General features: G+C 45.9%; 1 protein-coding gene across 1 annotated transcript; it reads right to left on the bottom strand.

Annotated features, from left to right (window-relative positions):
- Positions 1-449: 449 nt before the first annotated feature.
- Positions 450-17,724, bottom strand: LOC119375975 (tyrosine-protein kinase JAK2). The gene is made up of 13 exons (XM_037645987.2): positions 17,417-17,724; positions 14,066-14,247; positions 13,723-13,840; positions 12,638-12,802; positions 11,632-11,736; positions 9,993-10,150; positions 9,106-9,392; positions 7,986-8,224; positions 5,887-6,099; positions 4,169-4,290; positions 3,929-4,073; positions 1,909-2,084; positions 450-564 (listed from the first exon to the last, which is right to left on the bottom strand). The coding sequence occupies exons 1-13, from the start codon at positions 17,690-17,692 to the stop codon at positions 450-452; spliced, it is 2,301 nt and encodes a 766-aa protein (XP_037501915.1). The 5' UTR covers positions 17,693-17,724.
- Positions 17,725-19,378: the final 1,654 nt, after the last annotated feature.

The raw sequence follows: 19,378 nt of genomic DNA, 5'->3' as shown, positions 1-19,378 counted from the left end.
ACCTTCCAAACTTTGATGGATACTGTTCTAGATAGTGTAAATCACAGATTTGCAATGGCATTCCTAGACGATGTCTTGGTTATTCAGACACCCTTGATGACCACGTGGAACACATTCAATGTGTACTAGAGTGCATCAGGATGCAGGCCTCACCATTAACCCAGACAAGATCCAACTCTGCCGCAATTCACTCAAGTTCCTCGGACATGTAATTTCACCTGGCAGTGTAGACCTGATGAGGGCAAGATGCTTGCTGTGTTGCAATACCCTTGACCAACAACAATCAAACAGCTTCAAGCCTTTCTTGGCTTGGCGGGTTATTATCAAAGCTTTATACCTCAGTTTTCTCTCACAGCTCACCCCCTAACCAGCCTTTTAAAGAAGGATGCACCCTGGCAGTGGACAAACCAGCAAGAGGATGCATTCGGGAGACTGAAGGAAGCTCTAGCTCATGATGCCGTGGTGACCTCCCTGATCTCAACCGGCCCTTTGTGGTGGAGACTGATGCTAGTGGTATTGGAATAGCAGCCGTGCTTCTCCAGGCTGGCCCTGAGGAATTGAGACCTGTGTCATTTATAAGTAGGGTCCTCACTGAGGCAGAGAAACAGTACACAGTTCAGGAATGGGAGTGCTTGGCAGTGGTCTGGGCAGTAGATAAATTCAGGCCTTACCTCGAATTTACGGAATTTGAAATCCATTGCGACCATTCTTCTCTGTCCTGGATGTTTCACACAGATCAGGCCTCACCAAGAGTAAAGCGGTGGGTCCTCCGGCTGCATGGTCTGAACTGCAAGGTCAAACATAGGAGGGGACCTGCCAACATTCCAGCTGACGCTCTTAGCCGAGCTCCCTTGAACTGCCCAGATAACCCTAGCCAGACTCTACCCGAAACATTGTTTCCCATTACCATCCAAGAGCCCGAGCAACACATCACATTTGAGACAGTTGCCCCTCTCTCTACGACAGATGATACGACTCTCCTGAGTGATATTGAACGTCTTGTTGAGGAACAGAGTCGTGATCCACTGCTTGCCAAACTCAAAAGCGTCATGCAGGGTACACCACTCCGGGAGGATGACCCACAATCACGCCTAATTAAGGACTTGGCCGCTTCGACAGAACTGGAGTCTAGTGGGTTACTCGTTCAGCAAAGAGGAAACCAAAAAGTGCCTTGGCTACCGGCGTGCTTGCGGACTCTCGTGTTGAAAATGGCACATGATCACCCCACTAGCGCACACGCAGGTTTTTTCAAGACATTGCAGCGTGTTTCTTCTCGCTTCGTTTGGCTAGGTATGCGAGCAAACATATCTAAATATGTCAGATGCTGCAAAGTTTGCCAGCGTTCCAAGGCCAAACGCCAAAAGCCAGCAGGCCTTATGAGCAGCCAGTGGGCCACTGCGCCGATGGAGGAGCTCAGTGTAGACGTCATTGGACCGCTACCGCTCACACCTCGGCGCCACCAGTACCTGCTGGTGGTAGTGGACAAGTTCACAAAGTTCACTGAATTGTTTCCTCTGAGAGCCGCTACTAGCCAAAACATTGTTGACTGTATGCGGCAAGTCTTCAGCCGCCATGGCATACCGGTATCAATTTCTAGCGACAACGGCCGACCATTCGTCAGCACCCTTTGGAAAGGCCTTCTAAAGCAATGGGGCATCAAAGACCGTCATACTGTGCCTTACCGCCCAGCGGGACAGATGGTAGAACGCCACAATGGTACACTTAAAGAATGCCTTCGGGCCTACTGCACCAACCATAAGGAGTGGGACTCGCACATCCCTGAAATCGCCTTTGCCCTCCGCACTGCGGAGAGTGTCGTGACAGGTTTTACACCAGCCTTCCTTTGTTATGGCCGAGAGCTGCGCACTCCATGGGAACCACCTGGCACCAAGGACAACGTTGAACCACCTTCTGCGGCCTATCATGCCTTTTCCGAAGAAGTTCGGCAGTGCCTTGCCCAGGCCCTTGAGTTTACTCACGCGCAACAAGTTGCTGCTCATGCAAAACAAAAGGCACATTACGACCACCACAGGCGGCCAGTTACCCTGGAGCCAGGAGACCTCGTTCTCCTGGACAGCCATACCCTAAGTAATGCAGCAACAGGCGTATCATCAAAACTCGCACCAAGACGTTCAGGCCCCTTCAGGATTACGAAGAAGGTAGGCACTAATGATTTCCTGCTGACAGATCCCACGACAGGACGACGTCGAGGGATAGCCCACGCTGACCAGCTGACAGTGTACCATGAACCCCAACTGGACATGCCCCCGATGGGTTCACGTTGTACGGGGGGAGACGTGTAAGGACTGTGTGGCGGAGGCGGCAACCGTAAGGCCGAGAGATGGCGCGACAGTCGGTGCTGTCATCATCATCATGAGGATGGACAGTGGCGATGGTGGGGAAAAGGGGCAGTAGGGAATAAAGTGTGTTATCGACGACACCTGTTGTGAGTGCCTCCTCCCTGACAATACCTCTCTCTAATATGTACAGTAAAAGCTCGTTAATTCGACTCTCGTTAATTCGGAAAATCGGTTAATTCGGACACGTCATCTGGTCCCTGTAAATATACGCATCACTCTATGAGACTGGGCGCTCATTATTTCGGACAGATTTGACCGCAAATCGGATAGTTCAGCGACTTTCGGGCCGCTGGCGAGGCTCGAAAACGAAAAAAGAACAATTCGGAACAGAAGTGAAGCTCAAACGCAGCATCGCCATGGATATCAATTGTCGACTTGGCTTGACTTGAAACTGGTTGAACGCCTTTTCTTCGCGTGTGCTGTTGGCGGTGCCATTTTATTGCGTTGTTCCCGTTGGTGTGCTGTATCGTTGAACGTCGTTTTATCGAGGAATGATTCAGTACGGCTCCTTTAGCTTGATTGTTGCGGGTGCTTTTGTGCTGACTTTTCGTGTGAACGCACTCTCCGCCGATGGCAACGCCGGCGAAGCGGCTCAAGTACGAGGCGAAGGACTTCACCACCAAAGTAGAAATTTTGTGTGCCCTGAAAAATGGGCTCTGCCGACAAGAAGTTGCTCCTGTGCCATGACGTCGGCAAACAATACGACGTGAGTCTCCTGAGCGCAGTTAGCATTCTTGCGTATGTGTGGCAGAACACGCCTGCGCACGCCATTGCCAACTGTTTCAGGCACAGTGGCTTTGTTTTACTCGACTCCAGCGATGCCGAAGTGTCGCCGGATGACGGTGCCGACGATGGGCAGGATTTCGGAAGTGTTATGCCTGATGCAGTGACACTAGAGGATTATATCGGCATTGATGATGGTGTTGCCACTGCCGGCTGTCTGACTGATGAGCAAATCGTCAAGGAAGTGATGCATGGCAACGAATCCGAGAATGAAAAGCCTGAAGAGGAGCAGCCACACCATGAGCCACACGGGCTCCCTCGCACTGTGAAGGAAGTCGCGGAGGCCCTCGTCGTCCTTGAAGAATTTTATTTTGGCACCGCAGACAGCATGCGAGCTGCTGAGCACCTTGAAGGGCTCAGAAAAAATTGTGTCCGCGCGAATTTCTGCTCGAAAACAGACACGCATCCGCGATTACTTTGTAAAGTAAAGGTATGCTGAAAAAACTCTTGCATTTATTGTTTTTATTTCAACCATTCGATAATTCGGACATTCGGTTAATTCGGACATTTTTTCCGGTCCCTATAAATCCAAATTAACGAGCTTTTACTGTATATACTTTATTTTTCCGAAAGCGAATAGGCATTGCAAGCACTTTACTGATGCCCTTGCACTTGATTAATGCAGTCCCACGTGAAAATTCCACTGCTGTCATGAAGAAATTTCAACTAAAATATTCTAGTCTGAAGTGGTTTGGCAGACTCAAATGCTACTGGTTTAAACTGCATATATGCAACAATGTTCGACAGCACTGCAAATGGGAACACCAACAAAAATAGCATCTCACCTCAGTGATAGGGACTCCCGCCATTGGTGGTTCCCCATAGCTGAATATCTCCCACAGGGTTGTTCCAAAAGCCCAAGTATCAGCCTTGATGGATGATTTGGCCATGTTAAGGTTGTAGTAGAACTCTGGTGGGATCCAATGTATGCTGCAGAAAGATCAGCCACAGATGTGCCCTCGCAATGTGCTCTAAAGAAACGCAACTGTAGCAAGAAACCCTGATCGAGAATTGGCTCAACTTACTCCTCATTCATGTAGACGAGCAGTCCAGGGTCTGAAAGCTTGACATAGAATGCATTGGCTTCGTGCTGAGAGACTAGAATGTTTCGGCACCTGATCTTGCCATGAACGCAGCCTTGCTCTTCCTACAAAGGATGTCAAAGGAAAGGAAGAAAAAGGAGTGCATTACGCACAAAATTAGAACAATGTGCTCTGGAACCTTCTAAAATGTAGTTACATGAATGGCAATGCTCCCAGTGAGATGGCCCCCAAAAAAGAAATGCAGTACATACAACTTCAAACATTTGCTGATGAGAAACTTTTAGTGAGGGCAGAAAGCCTTGAATAGCTTGGTAAACAGCAGAAACAGGCTAACTAAATCTTTTCAACGAAGAAGACGCTACCCTAGTCTTAGTGCCATAACCATCAGCAAGACATGAACGTGTTAAAGATCTTTGATAACAAGCTCTATCAGTAGTTCGCTATGCAATAGCACTCTCGTGGGCTTTGCAGATCAATTCAAGAATAGGATGCCAGAACTCGTTACAATTTATGTCATAATGCAGGTAACTGCAATTTATTTGCCAAGTGAATGCTTGGCAAGCAGGAGAAGAACAACCAATTGCAGGATGACCTAGAATTGCAAATGCATGTAGGAAATCACTCTACCCAAATGCTATTTTCCATTTGTCGTGTTTTGTACATCCATCATGTCTAGCACCATGTCATGGTGCTAGCATCAAGTCTAACGTCATGTGTAGTGGCTGATCAGGAGCCCACTGTCGCTTTACAGGTACAATGCATGGAGGACAAAAGTTGCCCAGACCTGACATAGGTGGGATTACATCAAAAATTGTCCAGGCATATCTAGAAGGAAGGCAGCAAAGAGGATAGAAAGAGCACTGTGCACAAGGTAACACACATTAATTGGCGGCAGCAACAGTGGAGACTAAACATGACTACAAACTCAAGGCTGTGCTACAGTTCAAGGCAGCTCAACACTGACGAGGTTTATCTGCTATGAAAGCCAGCAGCCTGCACGCAATTCACATAACACTGCCTCGCAGGACAGCGTATTCATAACAAAGTAACATATACCACAAGGTATAAGACATGCTTTACGGGTGAGATAAGGACTAACCTTTATAACATATAAATAATAATAATATCTGGGGTTTAACGTCCCAAAACCACGATATGATTATGAGAGACGCCGTAGTGGAGGGCTCCGGAAATTTCGACCGTCTGGTGTTCTTTAACGTGCACCTAAATCTAAGCACACGGGCCTCTACCATTTCGCCTCCATCGAAATGCGACCGCCGCGGCCGGGATCGAACCCGCGACCTTCGGGTCAGCAGCCGAGCACCCTAACCGCTATACCACCGCGGCGGACAAAACCTTTATAACATAGGTTTACTCCTATGTTATAAGTGTGCCCATTGAGTAAACCTTTATAACATAGGTTTACTCAATGGGCACTTAAAGTCTTTGAGAGTTTCTGCATTCCACCCTTATCAGAAAGTGGCCACAGTTCCTGGGAATCCAACCTGTCACCTTGTACTCGGCAGCAGAATGTTACAGCCAATGACATCTGTGGCTTCTAACTAACGATGCTGTTTAATAATAAATAATTAGATAAGGACCTCCGAGGAACAATGAACTTAGGGAATGATGCTATGGGTAGAAGGAAAACTACACAACTATAGTGTGTCTTCCAGCAATGTGACAAATTGGTAGCTCACCAGGTACCAGAGGGCACGCGCCAGCCCTTTGGCCGCTTCAACCAAGTCAACAGCTTGAAGTTGCAACCTGTGCTGATGGAGATAGGCATCCAGGGAGCCCAGAGGCAGGAACTCGCACACCAGGCCAAAACTTCCCGAGTGCACCATGCCGAGAGAGCTCACAATGGCTTCACACTGCCAGAACAGCATCCGGTCACACTGCACCATGAACTCCTGCACACAGGGTACAAAGGAATGCCAGCAGGAACGTTAAGATTCACTCCGTTGTTAAAAGAAGTTATCCTTGCCAAGTAAAGACACTTTGCCACTAAATAGGTGCCAAATAATTACCTCTCCCAGCAAAATACGAGCAGCAGAAAAGGTGCTGAACAGAGAGCTACCAATTCCACTGGTAACACACACACTCATTTCCAAATACAGTGGAACCCCGATTATACGACTCTGAGGGGACCATGCAAAACCGTCATATAATCCGGGCGTAGTATAATCGAAACACTAAAATTATAGGCAGTGACACTCAGCCTTGCCCAATAAACGAGTAAACACCGTCTGAATAAGCCCACGGCACGACCCTGCACTTCTCCAAGTAAGGTAGATTAAATTATTTTTGAAAATGACAGCTAAGCATTAAATTGAAGGAGGTGTGAGCAAATCTTTATTCTCAACCTAAAAAATATTGAATTCAACACACATCTTTTTTTTTCTGATTATTGGAGTCCAAAAATTGCCTGTACATAAGAACAAAACTGAAACCTCGTTGGCCACAGCCTCCCGTCAGAAGAGTCACATACAGTGTCATTGCCATCACCATATGGCTACGGAGCACATTCTGTTGCGAGTTCGCATAGGATGCTTTCGTGCGTGACTGAGCAATGCACGTCGTATTTGTTCCCTTGTGAAGGGCAATTAGTGATGTGCCACTGTTATTATGAACCCTCATGTCAAGGGAAAGTTATTTTGCACGGTGAAGTACTGCGTCGAGTCCTTTTTTGTGCTCGAAGCCTGTGACCTAGTACAGAAAACAAAGGGAGATCTTCAGCTGTATGTTGACAAGGAAAAGTTTCCACGGCCCGAAAACATGAAAATATCTGGATGTCAAAGACGAGCCTTCCGACTAGCTGAAGCTACTCCGTGTGGATAGAGCTTGGCTAAGAAACGACTGCGGATACACACGCGATCTTAAAGCCAGGAAAACTGGATCACAGAAGCACGTGAACTGCCAGGAGAATAAATTTTCCCTTCTAAGAAGGCATACTGTACATGTGTTACTCTATTTTTTTCTTATTGTCAACCTACGAGCATGTGAGCTTTTATTTTCTCCACTGGCTGCATGAAGCTAATACAGAAAGTTGCCCTTTTTTTTTATTCTGTGCAGGAAAAGCTTAGCTTCGCCCACCTACATGAAGCCACTTTTTATAGCAGAAGTGTAGTATGAAAGCTAGTACACCGTAGTTTCGGTGAGTGTAAGGCAGCAGACAACAAACAAACACATGTGCTGCAAATGCACTGCGCCATTCTGTCTACAACTGATAGAGCTGTCAACATGCTTATGTGGCAACAATAGCGAAGTTTTGAAGAGAGGACGGCAGCGAAAGGCTGGTGTCAGCGCATGTCACGAAGGAAGGTGAATGCATATTTCAGGTCCATAAAAGTTCTTATTCATGGATAGTGCGAAAAACGACAGGCTGTTGGGTCACCTCGCTGTGAAGTTGCCTTCGTCCACCGAGAATTCGTGATGTACGTAGCCAGCGTTTGTCAAGATTCGTGGCTTAGATGAAACTCCTCATTTTTTAATGGTCAGGCAAGGTCATATACGCAGCCAGTGGGTGCAAATTAAGGCAGAGTATGTAGTAGTCGGGTACTTTTCACCAAAGACAACGCCAATGGTTTTGTTAAATAGCCTGTGACATGATGTCACCTTAACTGGTGCTGTTTCCATCAATATCTCTGATTCTGTTAATACATAAATGCCAGGCAGAAGTCCTAATCTTTTGGGTGCCCGATCATTTCAGATGTTGATGAACTGTCATTTTCCATTCACCTCACAAAAACATCAAGGTGCCCAGTTAACAAGTGGAGCAGCTGGCTGAGTCACCCACCTTGAGATGGCTATCCTCCAGGTGGGGCTTCAGGGCTTTGACAGCAACCTCTCGATACTGATTTCGTTCCCGATGCAAGAACGCCCGCCGCACCACAGTGAACTTGCCAGGCAGCTCATCCTTGCGATTCTCCGTAAACGTCAGTGCCCCCGAGTGGATGCACTCACGTGGCTCTCGCTTCAGAGAATACTTTTCCACGTCAAGAGATGGTGGGCGGCATAACAGCAACTGTGTTTTGTCTGCAAAGAAAAAACAAAAACTTCAGTATCATCACAAGTGCATGACCTAGGATCTTCAAGTGAGAATGATGGTAATTTACGAAGTTTTAGCAGTCTCGTGCAGCTCAAATGAAGCTAGCAATAGCAAAGTTGTCATTATGAGGATGTTCTTGTTGTGACCTATGGGTCATTGGAGCCTCTCGCCTAGAGGCGCTAGGATTTCTCACATCGTACTCAATTTAATGAACCACTGTAGTGTTGCAGGTAATAAAATTAATGCACACATTGGCCTATTCCCCAACTTCATGCCTTTCTTACTGCTGCACAGTTGACATGCTGCTCCTTTTACCATGACAGGTGCCATCGAGCTAGACTTTTCAACCTTAGCCTATGTAAGGAATCCCATCCAGAAGTGGCTGGAGGTATACACTACAGACTTACATTAATTTGGCTTTGGTCAACTTGACCTTTCCTTTGATGGCAAAGAGCCAAAGAAAGTGTTCTTTATGGAATATGAATGTGCAATGGACATGCCCAACTTACTAAACTAACCTAAGCAGACACAGCAAAAGGATCAGCAATCCTATAAATAAGGAGTGGTAATTATATATGTAATAAAAGTGTGCAGATTTAAACTTAAAAATCTTCTCAGAATAGCGATCAGATACAGTGATTCTTTCTAAATACGAGTGAAAAGAAGGCCTCTCTCAACAGTGATGGTTTTCAAAAGCACCAGAATGTCAAGACTGTTTTCAATCCCTGACTAAAGTAATGGAACAGTAATTGAAAGAAAGTGCTGCAAGAAACAAGTTCACAGGAGAGAGATTAGGAGGTCAGAGGTTAAATAAGGCAAGCCAAAATGTTTAGCAGAGGGCCAGAAAAAAAACTCGCTTCTTTCTCACCATATTCGGATGGAGGTACACAGTATCCCAGCTCTACATCAAGGGTCGGTCGAATAGCCTCACTGATCAGCTTTGCCAGTGTTGGATAAATGCCCTCTTCCGGTGCCGCTTCGTCCAGTGCGAAGCGACCGTCCTCAAGCTGCACAATGCGCAGCGTCTCCGGCACTGCGTTCTTTCCCAGAAAGTCCAGCCGATACTCATGGTAGATGGACGAGCTCTGCCGAATCAGGTACCAGCCTGCTTCGTGCCCACCTTTCTCCTGCAGCTTCTGGTAGGCAAACTTGGCCCTAGGATAGATATAACCGGTGTAGCCACAAACACAGTGCACAGTATGCACTCGCTCACACAAGCTCTCTTTCTGCACACTGTCCAAATGTACGGGATGGCTTAACCCTTTGCAGTTCATTGTCGGGCCCCTCCTGACAATGCAACACAGTCACAGCGGTCCATGGCTGGGCACTGCTTGACAAGTTTTCTTGGTTGATTCACGCGCACTTTCTTTTTACATTATGCACCATCTCTAAATGAGTAAGTAAACTTCTTTTACTTAAGCTTTGATATCTTTAGTTTTGCACCGGAATGGACAAAAGGTGGGTAAAGGTAAAGGTTTCGGATCGCAATGGGCTAAAACTAGAAAAACTGCAAGTGGTTAAGTGCTCATGACCGGAAACTGTTTATTAAATGGAGTTACGTGCTACACAGCACACTCTTCATAAACTAACTCTTCTAAGCGCTGTTAACATACAAAATAAAACAAAAGAAAAGAAAGACTGGTAGCTGTAGGTTTCTGTAGTTGTGCAGGTTACTGATGTCCCTGACTGACATCTTGGGCAAGACTACGAAATTTGCTTTTAAATAAAAAAATGAAAAAAAAAATGAAGTCTCACCCCACTGGTCCATGACATCTCATTGCTCGAAGCATGGTCAGGGACGGTGTTGGCAGGTTGATGCACAAATTCACTGTCCACTTCTCCGTTAACCGATAATAGCCATCCAGAAGAGAGACAAAAGAGTGCATCTGGCTGATGCTGTCAAACTTGAGGTTCTGTGTAGAGACACAATTGATGTCGAGGACAAAAACACACACCACAGCAAGCTGGTCAAATCTGTTTAGCTGTACTGGTATACAGCTGCATTCAAATGCTTTGCCATGAAAACTTTGGTAATACGATACTCCCCAACAACTAATCAGAAATGAATTTCTAATGCTGTTATCAAGCGATCACACATACATAAACAGCATTTCTTTAAAAGAGTAACATTTATTGTAACACTAGACAGATAAATGTACAAATATGGTCATTCTATTGCCTCAAGTGGCCCTGCTTCTCTAGAGGGTGTGTTAAACATTTCCTTCACAGTCCATATTATTTGAACTAAAGAGCACTCACATTGGATTAATTATAAAAGAGACAATGAATTCCAACACTATTAGTTAAGTCAGGTGGGGTACTTTTATACAAATCGATTAGCATTTTTTAGACAAAGATACTTTTATAAGTGGACAAAACAAATGGCAGTTTTTCTGTTTCGAGTTTTGCAATCACACCACAGTACTACCAGTACATTAGTACAATGTCACAGATTTCATTAAAACTTTTGCACGTTTGGGCAACTGTTGCTTTGAAAAAGTCAGTTTCACCGCAAGGGCAAAGCAATGAATGCAATAGCAACAAATTGTAGTGTTACACGAAGTGAGGCTGGCAGCTAACTATTTTGTATCCGATCTCGCGTAACTACAAAACGATGGTGTAAGAAAATACGGCCGCTCCAGGGAGCGATGATCTCCGCATAATCACTTCGTGTTGAGCGCGCAGCACGTAGAAGGGTATACGAGCCGCCTGACCCACTGTGATGGCTTTCGAGATAGCGTGCGCGCCAGCGATCGCGACCGCGCCCTTAGATTCAAAGTTCAAAGTTGCTCCTCGCCGGACACTCCCACCCCCCTCGCGTCATCACGTCTTTTAAGGCTCGTTAAAAACGGGCGGGGCGTTTCCTGTCTGCTTCGATGGCAGGCTTCCCGATTGGGGTGATGTTATCGCATGCACCTTGGCCGGCTCGGCTCGTTTGAACTCTGCTTCGGCCGTGTTCGTCACCGCCGTATCGCGCGCATTTACCCGCGGTAGAACATACAATTCGCAAGGGGATCTTATCAATTTGGACTTCATACCGGAACGACATGACGGCGACAGCGACGGCAAAAGCCCGTCGAGAGTGTCCATATAATTGCTATCGCAATAATAAGTATTCAAAGATGACTAAACTGATCTTTTCGTTCTTTTAAAACATACTGTAATCTCTGCATATCAATAAACAATCATATTTACTCATACAAAGCCAACATTTGATCTGGCTTATCAAGATTCTACTCACCTCAAGTATGACGTTTGTGGTAATACAGAATTGTAACCTGCCAATTTAACTTCACACTTCTCTTTGACAACATGCCCATGTGACATGTTAATATCAATGTGAACAGAAATGTTACCTAGTTACAAGAAGTTTACAAGCACAGCAAATTCTCACCTGAGGTATGCCGTTCCGACGGCTGATTTCAACTGTGCAGTTAGATGGAACCATGTTCACAAAGCAAAGATCACTTATGGAGCAGATTTGTGTCCATGTTATGTTCTGTAAAAAAAAGAAGCATTTTTCTTTCACAGGTTGCATTTTTGCTTTGCAAAATCCAGTATCTGTATCAACAAGAGAATGCATGGCTAATCTGTTGACGGGCTACCAAGCACTGCTGCATTATAACACTCTATACTATGATTAGGCATAGACAGTCGTATAAGCATAGTAATACCTATGATATGCATGTGCTTTCTAACTTTTTTAAGTCCTTCGGGGCATGAACTAGCAGGTAGTGGCCCGCTCCCATGTCGGGACAGATAGGCCTAGCCTCCCGTCACGTCGCTGGCCCATTGGACTGCCCATAGTTGTGCTTCCACATCTGGGCTGTGTAGGGCAGCATCCCACTTGGAGAATGTAACGCGGAGCACCGCCAAAGCATGTTTTCTAAGCTGGCAAAGTCTGAGCAAAGTGTGCAAGTGTTTGACGTCTGAATTTCGGTATAGACGTGTAAAAGTGCGGGGCTAGGATGTGCCCCGACCTGCAAGAGCCTGAGTGTCAATGCCTGAGGCCTGTTCAATTTACTGTGCGGCGGAGGATACTTCTGCCTCCCCAGATAAAAGTTCCAGGCCATAAGAAAACTCAACTTAACATGCATAAGGCAAATTCAAAAAACAATACAGAACGCTGCCCTGTAAACAACTGTATCAACTGTGGGCATTTATGTAGGGCCTTATTGTCACAGTGCATAACAGTGTAAAATGTGACCTGACTGGGTCTTGTCCCAGTGCTTATGTAGCTTACGTGGTCAAATTGGCATTTTGGGTACGCATTTACAATGATTATGAGAGGGTCAAGTCATAATTCACGCATGTTAATCTTTGCAGACTCTTCTTTTGCTGATATAAACAATCAAAAGCAGAAGTGTTCATTACAATGAGCAACATCAGGAAAGACCTACTTCCTTGGGTCCCCTTGGGCGCATACGTAGACCTGGTAGCTGTGGATGGTATGGGTTGACCTGCAGGATTACCTCCCACACCCGACCATCAGTGTCTACTTGAGAAGCAAACTGCTCGCACACATAATCAGGTACTATGCTTCTGAATTCATTTACGTAGATCTCCTGCAAGCAAAAAAAGAACACGAATGACATATGCTGCACACTAATGTTGTCGCAGTGATTGTGAGTTCACAGTACTGTAGCATATTTCACTGCTGAATCCTGTCAAGCTGCACATTAAAGCCTTACAAGTAAGCTCACTATAGCTGCTAACTTCAGACACTGGGATGTTCCAATCTGTGCTCGTTCTTAAAATATGTGGGCTCAAATTTCACGAACTTGCTGTCAATTAATTTTATTCTGGAACAACCTACATCTCTGATTTAAAAATTAAGCTAATAAACTAACATGTACATTACGAAAGACATCATCACATTTCACATCATCACGTGCAAGAAAAAGGCACATGTTAGGATATTCCTACTTTTTGTATGATAACAGTGAGCGAGTATAAATATCCAAATTACAAATGTGTTTCTTTTTCCTTTTTCTTTGATATCGGGAGACGCAAGTGCAGTCATAGATTGGAAAGCATAATGTGAAAAACTGAAAATTACTCAGGGGCCCACATTCAAAATTATTATTGTTTTATGTGTTCTTTTTGTCCATTATCATTGATTCTCATGCTACTGCAGCACCACTGTTGGCAGTATTGATGGCCACTATACACGGCGGACAATTAGAACAATGAAAGAAGGTTTTTATGAAATACAGCACCAAGAATTTTTAATTTTCAGTTTCTGTACAGTGTCCAGAAGAGTGCATACAGTCTTCCAGAAAAACACTTTCATACGTGTTCATTTCACAAAGAATGTTGAGATCAAAGAGGTGTTGTTACAAAATTCTTTGCTATCTTCCCCTACCTCCAAAAACATTGTGGACCTTTTGGTGATTTGTTATGCCCAAGTTCAGCCAATAATTAACAGCTGAAACATTTTACAGACATGTGACAGAGATACTGACAAAGAGGTGAATATGCTTGCCTTGACACGTTGAGCATTTTGCCGACTGTTCTGCCAGCATTCATTGAGGGCAGTGGTCATTCTGGTCTTGAGCACACGCATTTTCCACGGTCCGACAAGAACTGAAGGCATAAAGTCACTGCAGACAAGAAAAGAATAAAAGGGCCATGACATCCCCATCAAGTTGCCTTAATAATATGTGAAAGTGCAGAGGCCAATATGGCTACACATATAAATACTGTGCTCTAAGTGCACATTCTAACCCAAAATATCAAAACTGAAATTACTCCCTCTAAACCATGCCAGTGACTACAATGTCAGCATGGCAAAGACCATTAATGAAGTCACATGACACAATGCAAACCTGAAACTGTAACTGCCTTGCTGAGGGGTCTGTCCCAGCTCGATAAGATGGCGCACCACGTCTGTAATCACCAGGCCCAGAGTTCGGCTCTGCACTTTGCTCTGATGCAGCTCGGGTACACGACCACACACAAAGTCTTGTCGCATCTGATGGTACAGGTAGTTGAGCACTGCTTCATCCTCCTGAAAGTTGAGACAAAGAACAACACTGCGACATCTAACAGGTTATTTCAAACATGCAGTAATCCTCGCATGGACTAGTGTTTTTTAACACCACTTAGAGAATAGTACCGATGGCACACAGGGAACCTTCAATCACGATCATGCCCAGTCTAGAACAAATTTCTCAGTTGTGATTGGTTCCTCATCACAGCCTACAAATGCGAATCTATCACAACCCAGAAATTCAATCCGGGTCAGGCTTGATCACGGGTTGCATTTAACACAAGTGTTTGTCATTGAGCAAAGAAAATTTACTTACGACATTCTTTCCTCATTGAGAGAGTGCTACATTTGTGTGTATGCTGCCAGCCACTTATTGCATTGCTTTCACAGGTCAGTAAACTCACTCATGAGTCGACTCACTCAGACTCAGATCGTGCCGTGAGTATGAGTGAGTCCGAGTGAGTCATATTTTGGTGAGCTTGAGTCCGAGTGAGTCCGGATCAGAAAAATTTTAGTGAGTCTGAGTCCGAGTGAGCCCTAAGCGCAAAATATTGTTACGCTGAAGCGACCACGGAAACAAAGGAAGAGGAGAACGAAGTGTGTCTTTGAAGAAACTCGGGGTCGGCGCGGCAACCCTTCGCTCCTTTCATCTATTAATTCGTAAATAAACACACCCCATCGTAACAGTTTTTGGTGGAGGTGCTGGGTACGATAACGGCGCCCCCGACGAACGACGCACGGACCACTGAGGCGCAATACGTGGAGCTTCGCCGACGTCGACGAATAGCTGGCCTGCCACCTGCGATGGCCTCTGACGGCAACAACAACGTGCCACCTGCTTCCAGCATTCCGTGGCAGCCCTACATCGATCCCCGAACCTTCGCCGGACAACCTGGGGAAAATGTCGACGCATGGCTCAGCTTCTACCAATGGGCGAGTCGGTTTAATGACTGGAATGCTACCGGCCAGCTGAACAATGTAGGCCCCTTCCTTAAGGGAACAGCATCTCTATGGTTTGAAAACCACGAAGAAAGCTTGACGACGTGGCAGACGTTCGTAGATGAAATTAAGAAGTGCTTCAGAGATCCGGCAGCTAAAGAGAAGCGTGCCGAGCAAACTCTCATGCAGTGAGCTCAAGTTCCCGGGGAAACCTGCACGACGTATATCGAGGAAGTGCTCAAGCTGTGCAAGGCCCTGGACCCTCGGATGACAGAAGAGGACAAAGTTGGTCATCTTCTAAAAGGGATTGCGGAGGACGTATACGAGTTCCTCATCGCAAAAGACAGTCTGGAGTCTGTAAGTGAGGTCATTATGCACTGCTGTACATTGGAAGCTCTGAAAGCTCAACGAATTACACCAAAGTTTGGACGCCTGGCCAACGTAACTAATGTCGCCAGTGTCGATGTGCTTCCAGCCCCATCCGACCTCGCGTCAATGATTAAGCAAGTAGTACGCGAAGAGCTCGACTGACGTGAGGCGGCTTCTCTCCCAACTCCTCAGGTCCAAAAGCCTTTTCCTCCCAGCAACTTTGACGCGACGTCCATCAACGCCGCCTCCATCGATGCTTACAACTTCACGCCTCATGCTAGAGTGCCAAGCCCTCCTATGAATGTGCATCCGAGTTACCAGTTGTGTGATGGTTATGCAAGCAGACCACCTGCAGTTTCTCAGGAGTGGGACGGCCGGGCCATTCATCTTTTTACTGACAATATCAGTGCGTCCCGTGAGCGCCCCATATGCTTCCACTGCGGCGTCTGCAGCCACGTCGCCCGATTTTGTCCTCATCGCCATCGCACGTCAGCACAGTCCTATGAGAGACCACATACTTTCTATTGGCACAGCAATCAGCACGTTGATGGGACACACTGGACCTCTGACTCTGACAGCAGGATCAACCATCGGGTGAATTACTGCAGCGACTCGCCGGCTTCTGTGCAGCTTCTGTGCTTGACGCTGCCGTCTTCACACCACCGAAGGTCCCCATCTCCTCAACGACGTCTCACGTCACCGTCGCCGGGAAACTAGGTGGCGCGACCGATGGAGGTGAGGTCACCGGTCATCTTCAGCTACACACCCCTATGCCTCCACCAGTCACCATGTGTCATAACAAGATTTGTGTTTCTGCGGATAATGTTATTACGCTGGCTTTAGTGGACACGGGAGCGAGTGTCTCTGTTATCAGCATGGACTTCAAAAACCAATTAGGCTGTAAGGTGATGTTTCGGTGGGATAACGATAACACATTTCGTGCTGTGAGTGGAGAATTGCTCGAACCCTATTTCTTGAGTGAGCTCCACACTTTCTTGCCAACCTATGGTTCTATCTACGCAACTTCAGCATTACTATCAGCCTTATGTCGGCTCACGTCTATACTCCCACCAACTCACACATACTTCAAAGCACTAGCGTTCATACACCAGCTCAATATTTATTAATCAGAGGCCTGAGTTACGTAAAAGAGGGGGGGGGAGTTGACCTCTCCCCCATAAACTCTTTCCCAGGAAGTTTTTGATAAAAATATTTCGTGTGAGTCACCACTTTCAATAAAAATGTCCTTACTGAATTGCAACCACTGATAACTCGTATTTGAAGGCTCGATATCAAAAGGCGCCAAGTAGAGCACCAAATATGCGAGATATTGGTATTAAAGAGCATTGACACCGTGGTCAAAAAAGCCAATTATACGCTAACGGACTCATGCTTCAACTCACTCAAACTCAGATATACTCGTGAGTCCAAGTGAGTAATATTTTGGTGAGATTGAGTCCGAGTGAGTCCGGCTGAGAAAAATTTCAGTGAGTATGAGTCCGAGTGAGTCCAGGAAAATTTTGGTGAGTATGAGTGAGCTCCACTTTTGCCGACCTATGGTTGCTTCTATCAAAACTAATAAAATAGAACAAAATTGATCACCTGAAGTATTCTACACAAATTGAATATTTCTGAAACATGTGTCAACGTCTGGTGAACTTGCTCAGGCTCCCAGAAGCGCATTCCGAATACATACTCTTAAATGTCACACATCACACGTCCTGTCAAATTTTTCCTTCCATCGAGAATGACACCTTGCAACTTTCAGCTATGCTTAGAAGTTTTGTAGGTAGCTGAGTGCAGGTATAACTCTTCTAATTGACTTTCAGGCGAGAACATCGCTGTTAATCAAACGATAAGAAATGAAAAGTTGTCTTACTCTGATCCTGTCCATGTTGGGAGGCTTGAAACGCAGGCGGAAATGAACATTCACTGTTTTGTCCTTGTCTTTCACGGCCGCCGACGGTGCAAACCAAATGTCCAGGTCTGAGCAGTACAGACCGAAAAGCTGGCACGTTACGGGACTGATACCGCATGTTTTGGCCGCTAGGACACACAAGTCTTCAGCAATGTGCACTCCACCATTGTTAGGAACCACCACGGGATCGCGAGGTGTGTAAAAATGAATGCGCACAGCTTCGTTTGCAGAAACCATGGTTGCAACTCTGCCTTAGGTCACTGACTGACTAGCTTCCCAATCAGTTGGTAGTCATCGACTTCAGCCCATCTGAAGGAAAACAGAGCAAACGCAGTTATACCAAAGTTTAGAAAGAACTTGTCGCACCCCAAGATTCGTCACAACCCCAGTTACTGCAACAAAACGCTGTGATGTGTACTAACGGAAGTTCTGTGCAGTTGATCAAACGTCAAATCATGCAAAACACTTAGCTAAAGAAAGGTAGTACACAGGACGGGCATACCTTTCTTTATCCGTGTCTTTTCGCACTGTCCTGCTAAGTGTTCTGAATGCTCCAACTGGCCCAAAACAAAATACGTTACTGAACCAAAGATGCGCGAGCTCGTATTTCCTCCATCGTATAAAAAGGAGTTGATCGGCTACTTTAAAAACCAAATTAAAACGAATATTCTAGTGCATTTATCCTGTGCGTAGACAGCGTACTGTCAGGCGGTGAAATGGGGAAAAAGACACGGAGACAGCTTGCGCGCGTCACGAAAGCGCGTATTTATGCAAATACAATTGCGCGTGCTGGCTGCAAACTAGAAAAGCCGGCTCTGCAGGTTTTCCTACTGTGCGCTGATATAACAGCATTATGTTCTGGGGCGTAAAACGTTTAGAAGGAGGCTCACCCGGGAACAGTGACAGGTTGTTTTCCTACAACTAGAGGAATGTCAAGACCGAGACAAGTTCATTGAAACTTCATTGATAAACGGCGAAGTGAGTATCGATAGCAAACAAACAATTTCATGGATCGGGCGCAGTCACAGCCGTACCCGAAGGACGAAAGCGGTGTTATTATAAATAAGAACCGGAAAAGACACCGTTTGTAGCTTACCAAAGGAAGATATCTGCTTGTACACACGCTGATCTTTTTTCGCCGAAGGCTGGGCATATCGCTATTTACTACAGTGTACTACTTCTAGAACACTGTACTATTTACCATCTGGTCATTTTTCTCCGTAAAGCGCAAGCAACGTTGCCAACCTCGTTTCAAGACGCCCCCAAACTCCGCGGAGTTGCAAGCGATGGAATCACCAGACTCCAGAGTCACCAGAGTGGTCACAGTTTTAGTGGAGATTCGTAGGTAGAAGGCATAAATGGGTCACCAAAACCAGGGCTGCGCTTTCGCGCATAGAATGAGCATAGAAAATGAAGTCTCTTTCTCTCTCTCTCCCCCCCCCTCTATTTCTTTTTTTTTTTTTGATGATGTAGCGCAACAACCCCGTTGCAACAAGCAATCACAACTCGAAAGAAGTAAATGTGCAAACTAGCATCGTTTTTATTAGTTTTTTTCTTTATTTGCATATATTTTACATTTTCATTTCGGGCTGTCTTTGTTCGCTTTCCTCCCTTGCCCTCTTCCACTCGTTTCCTTTTTCTTTGAGAATCCGGCGCGCTTTCAAAAATGAGTGTTTCGGAGTGTTCAGCTTAAATGCAAAATGTCGGGAGAAAATGGCCAATTTCGCAAACTCTGGGGCGCGTGAGGATTTTTTTACTGGAGAGGGGGGGGGGGGCACTCACGGCAAGTGAGTTCCTTCAGGGGGCAGGGAGGCGGAGAACTCATTTGTTGTGTTTTGAATATATTTCCTCTTAGGGGGGCAAAGAGGGGTAGGCGAAAATTTAGGGGAGGGCTGCTGCCCCCTGTGCCCCCACTAGCGCCGC

This window comes from Rhipicephalus sanguineus, unplaced genomic scaffold (assembly GCF_013339695.2).
Source record: "Rhipicephalus sanguineus isolate Rsan-2018 unplaced genomic scaffold, BIME_Rsan_1.4 Seq1053, whole genome shotgun sequence".
Classification (NCBI taxonomy): domain Eukaryota; kingdom Metazoa; phylum Arthropoda; class Arachnida; order Ixodida; family Ixodidae; genus Rhipicephalus; species Rhipicephalus sanguineus.
This window is presented reverse-complemented; position numbering and strand designations above follow the sequence as displayed.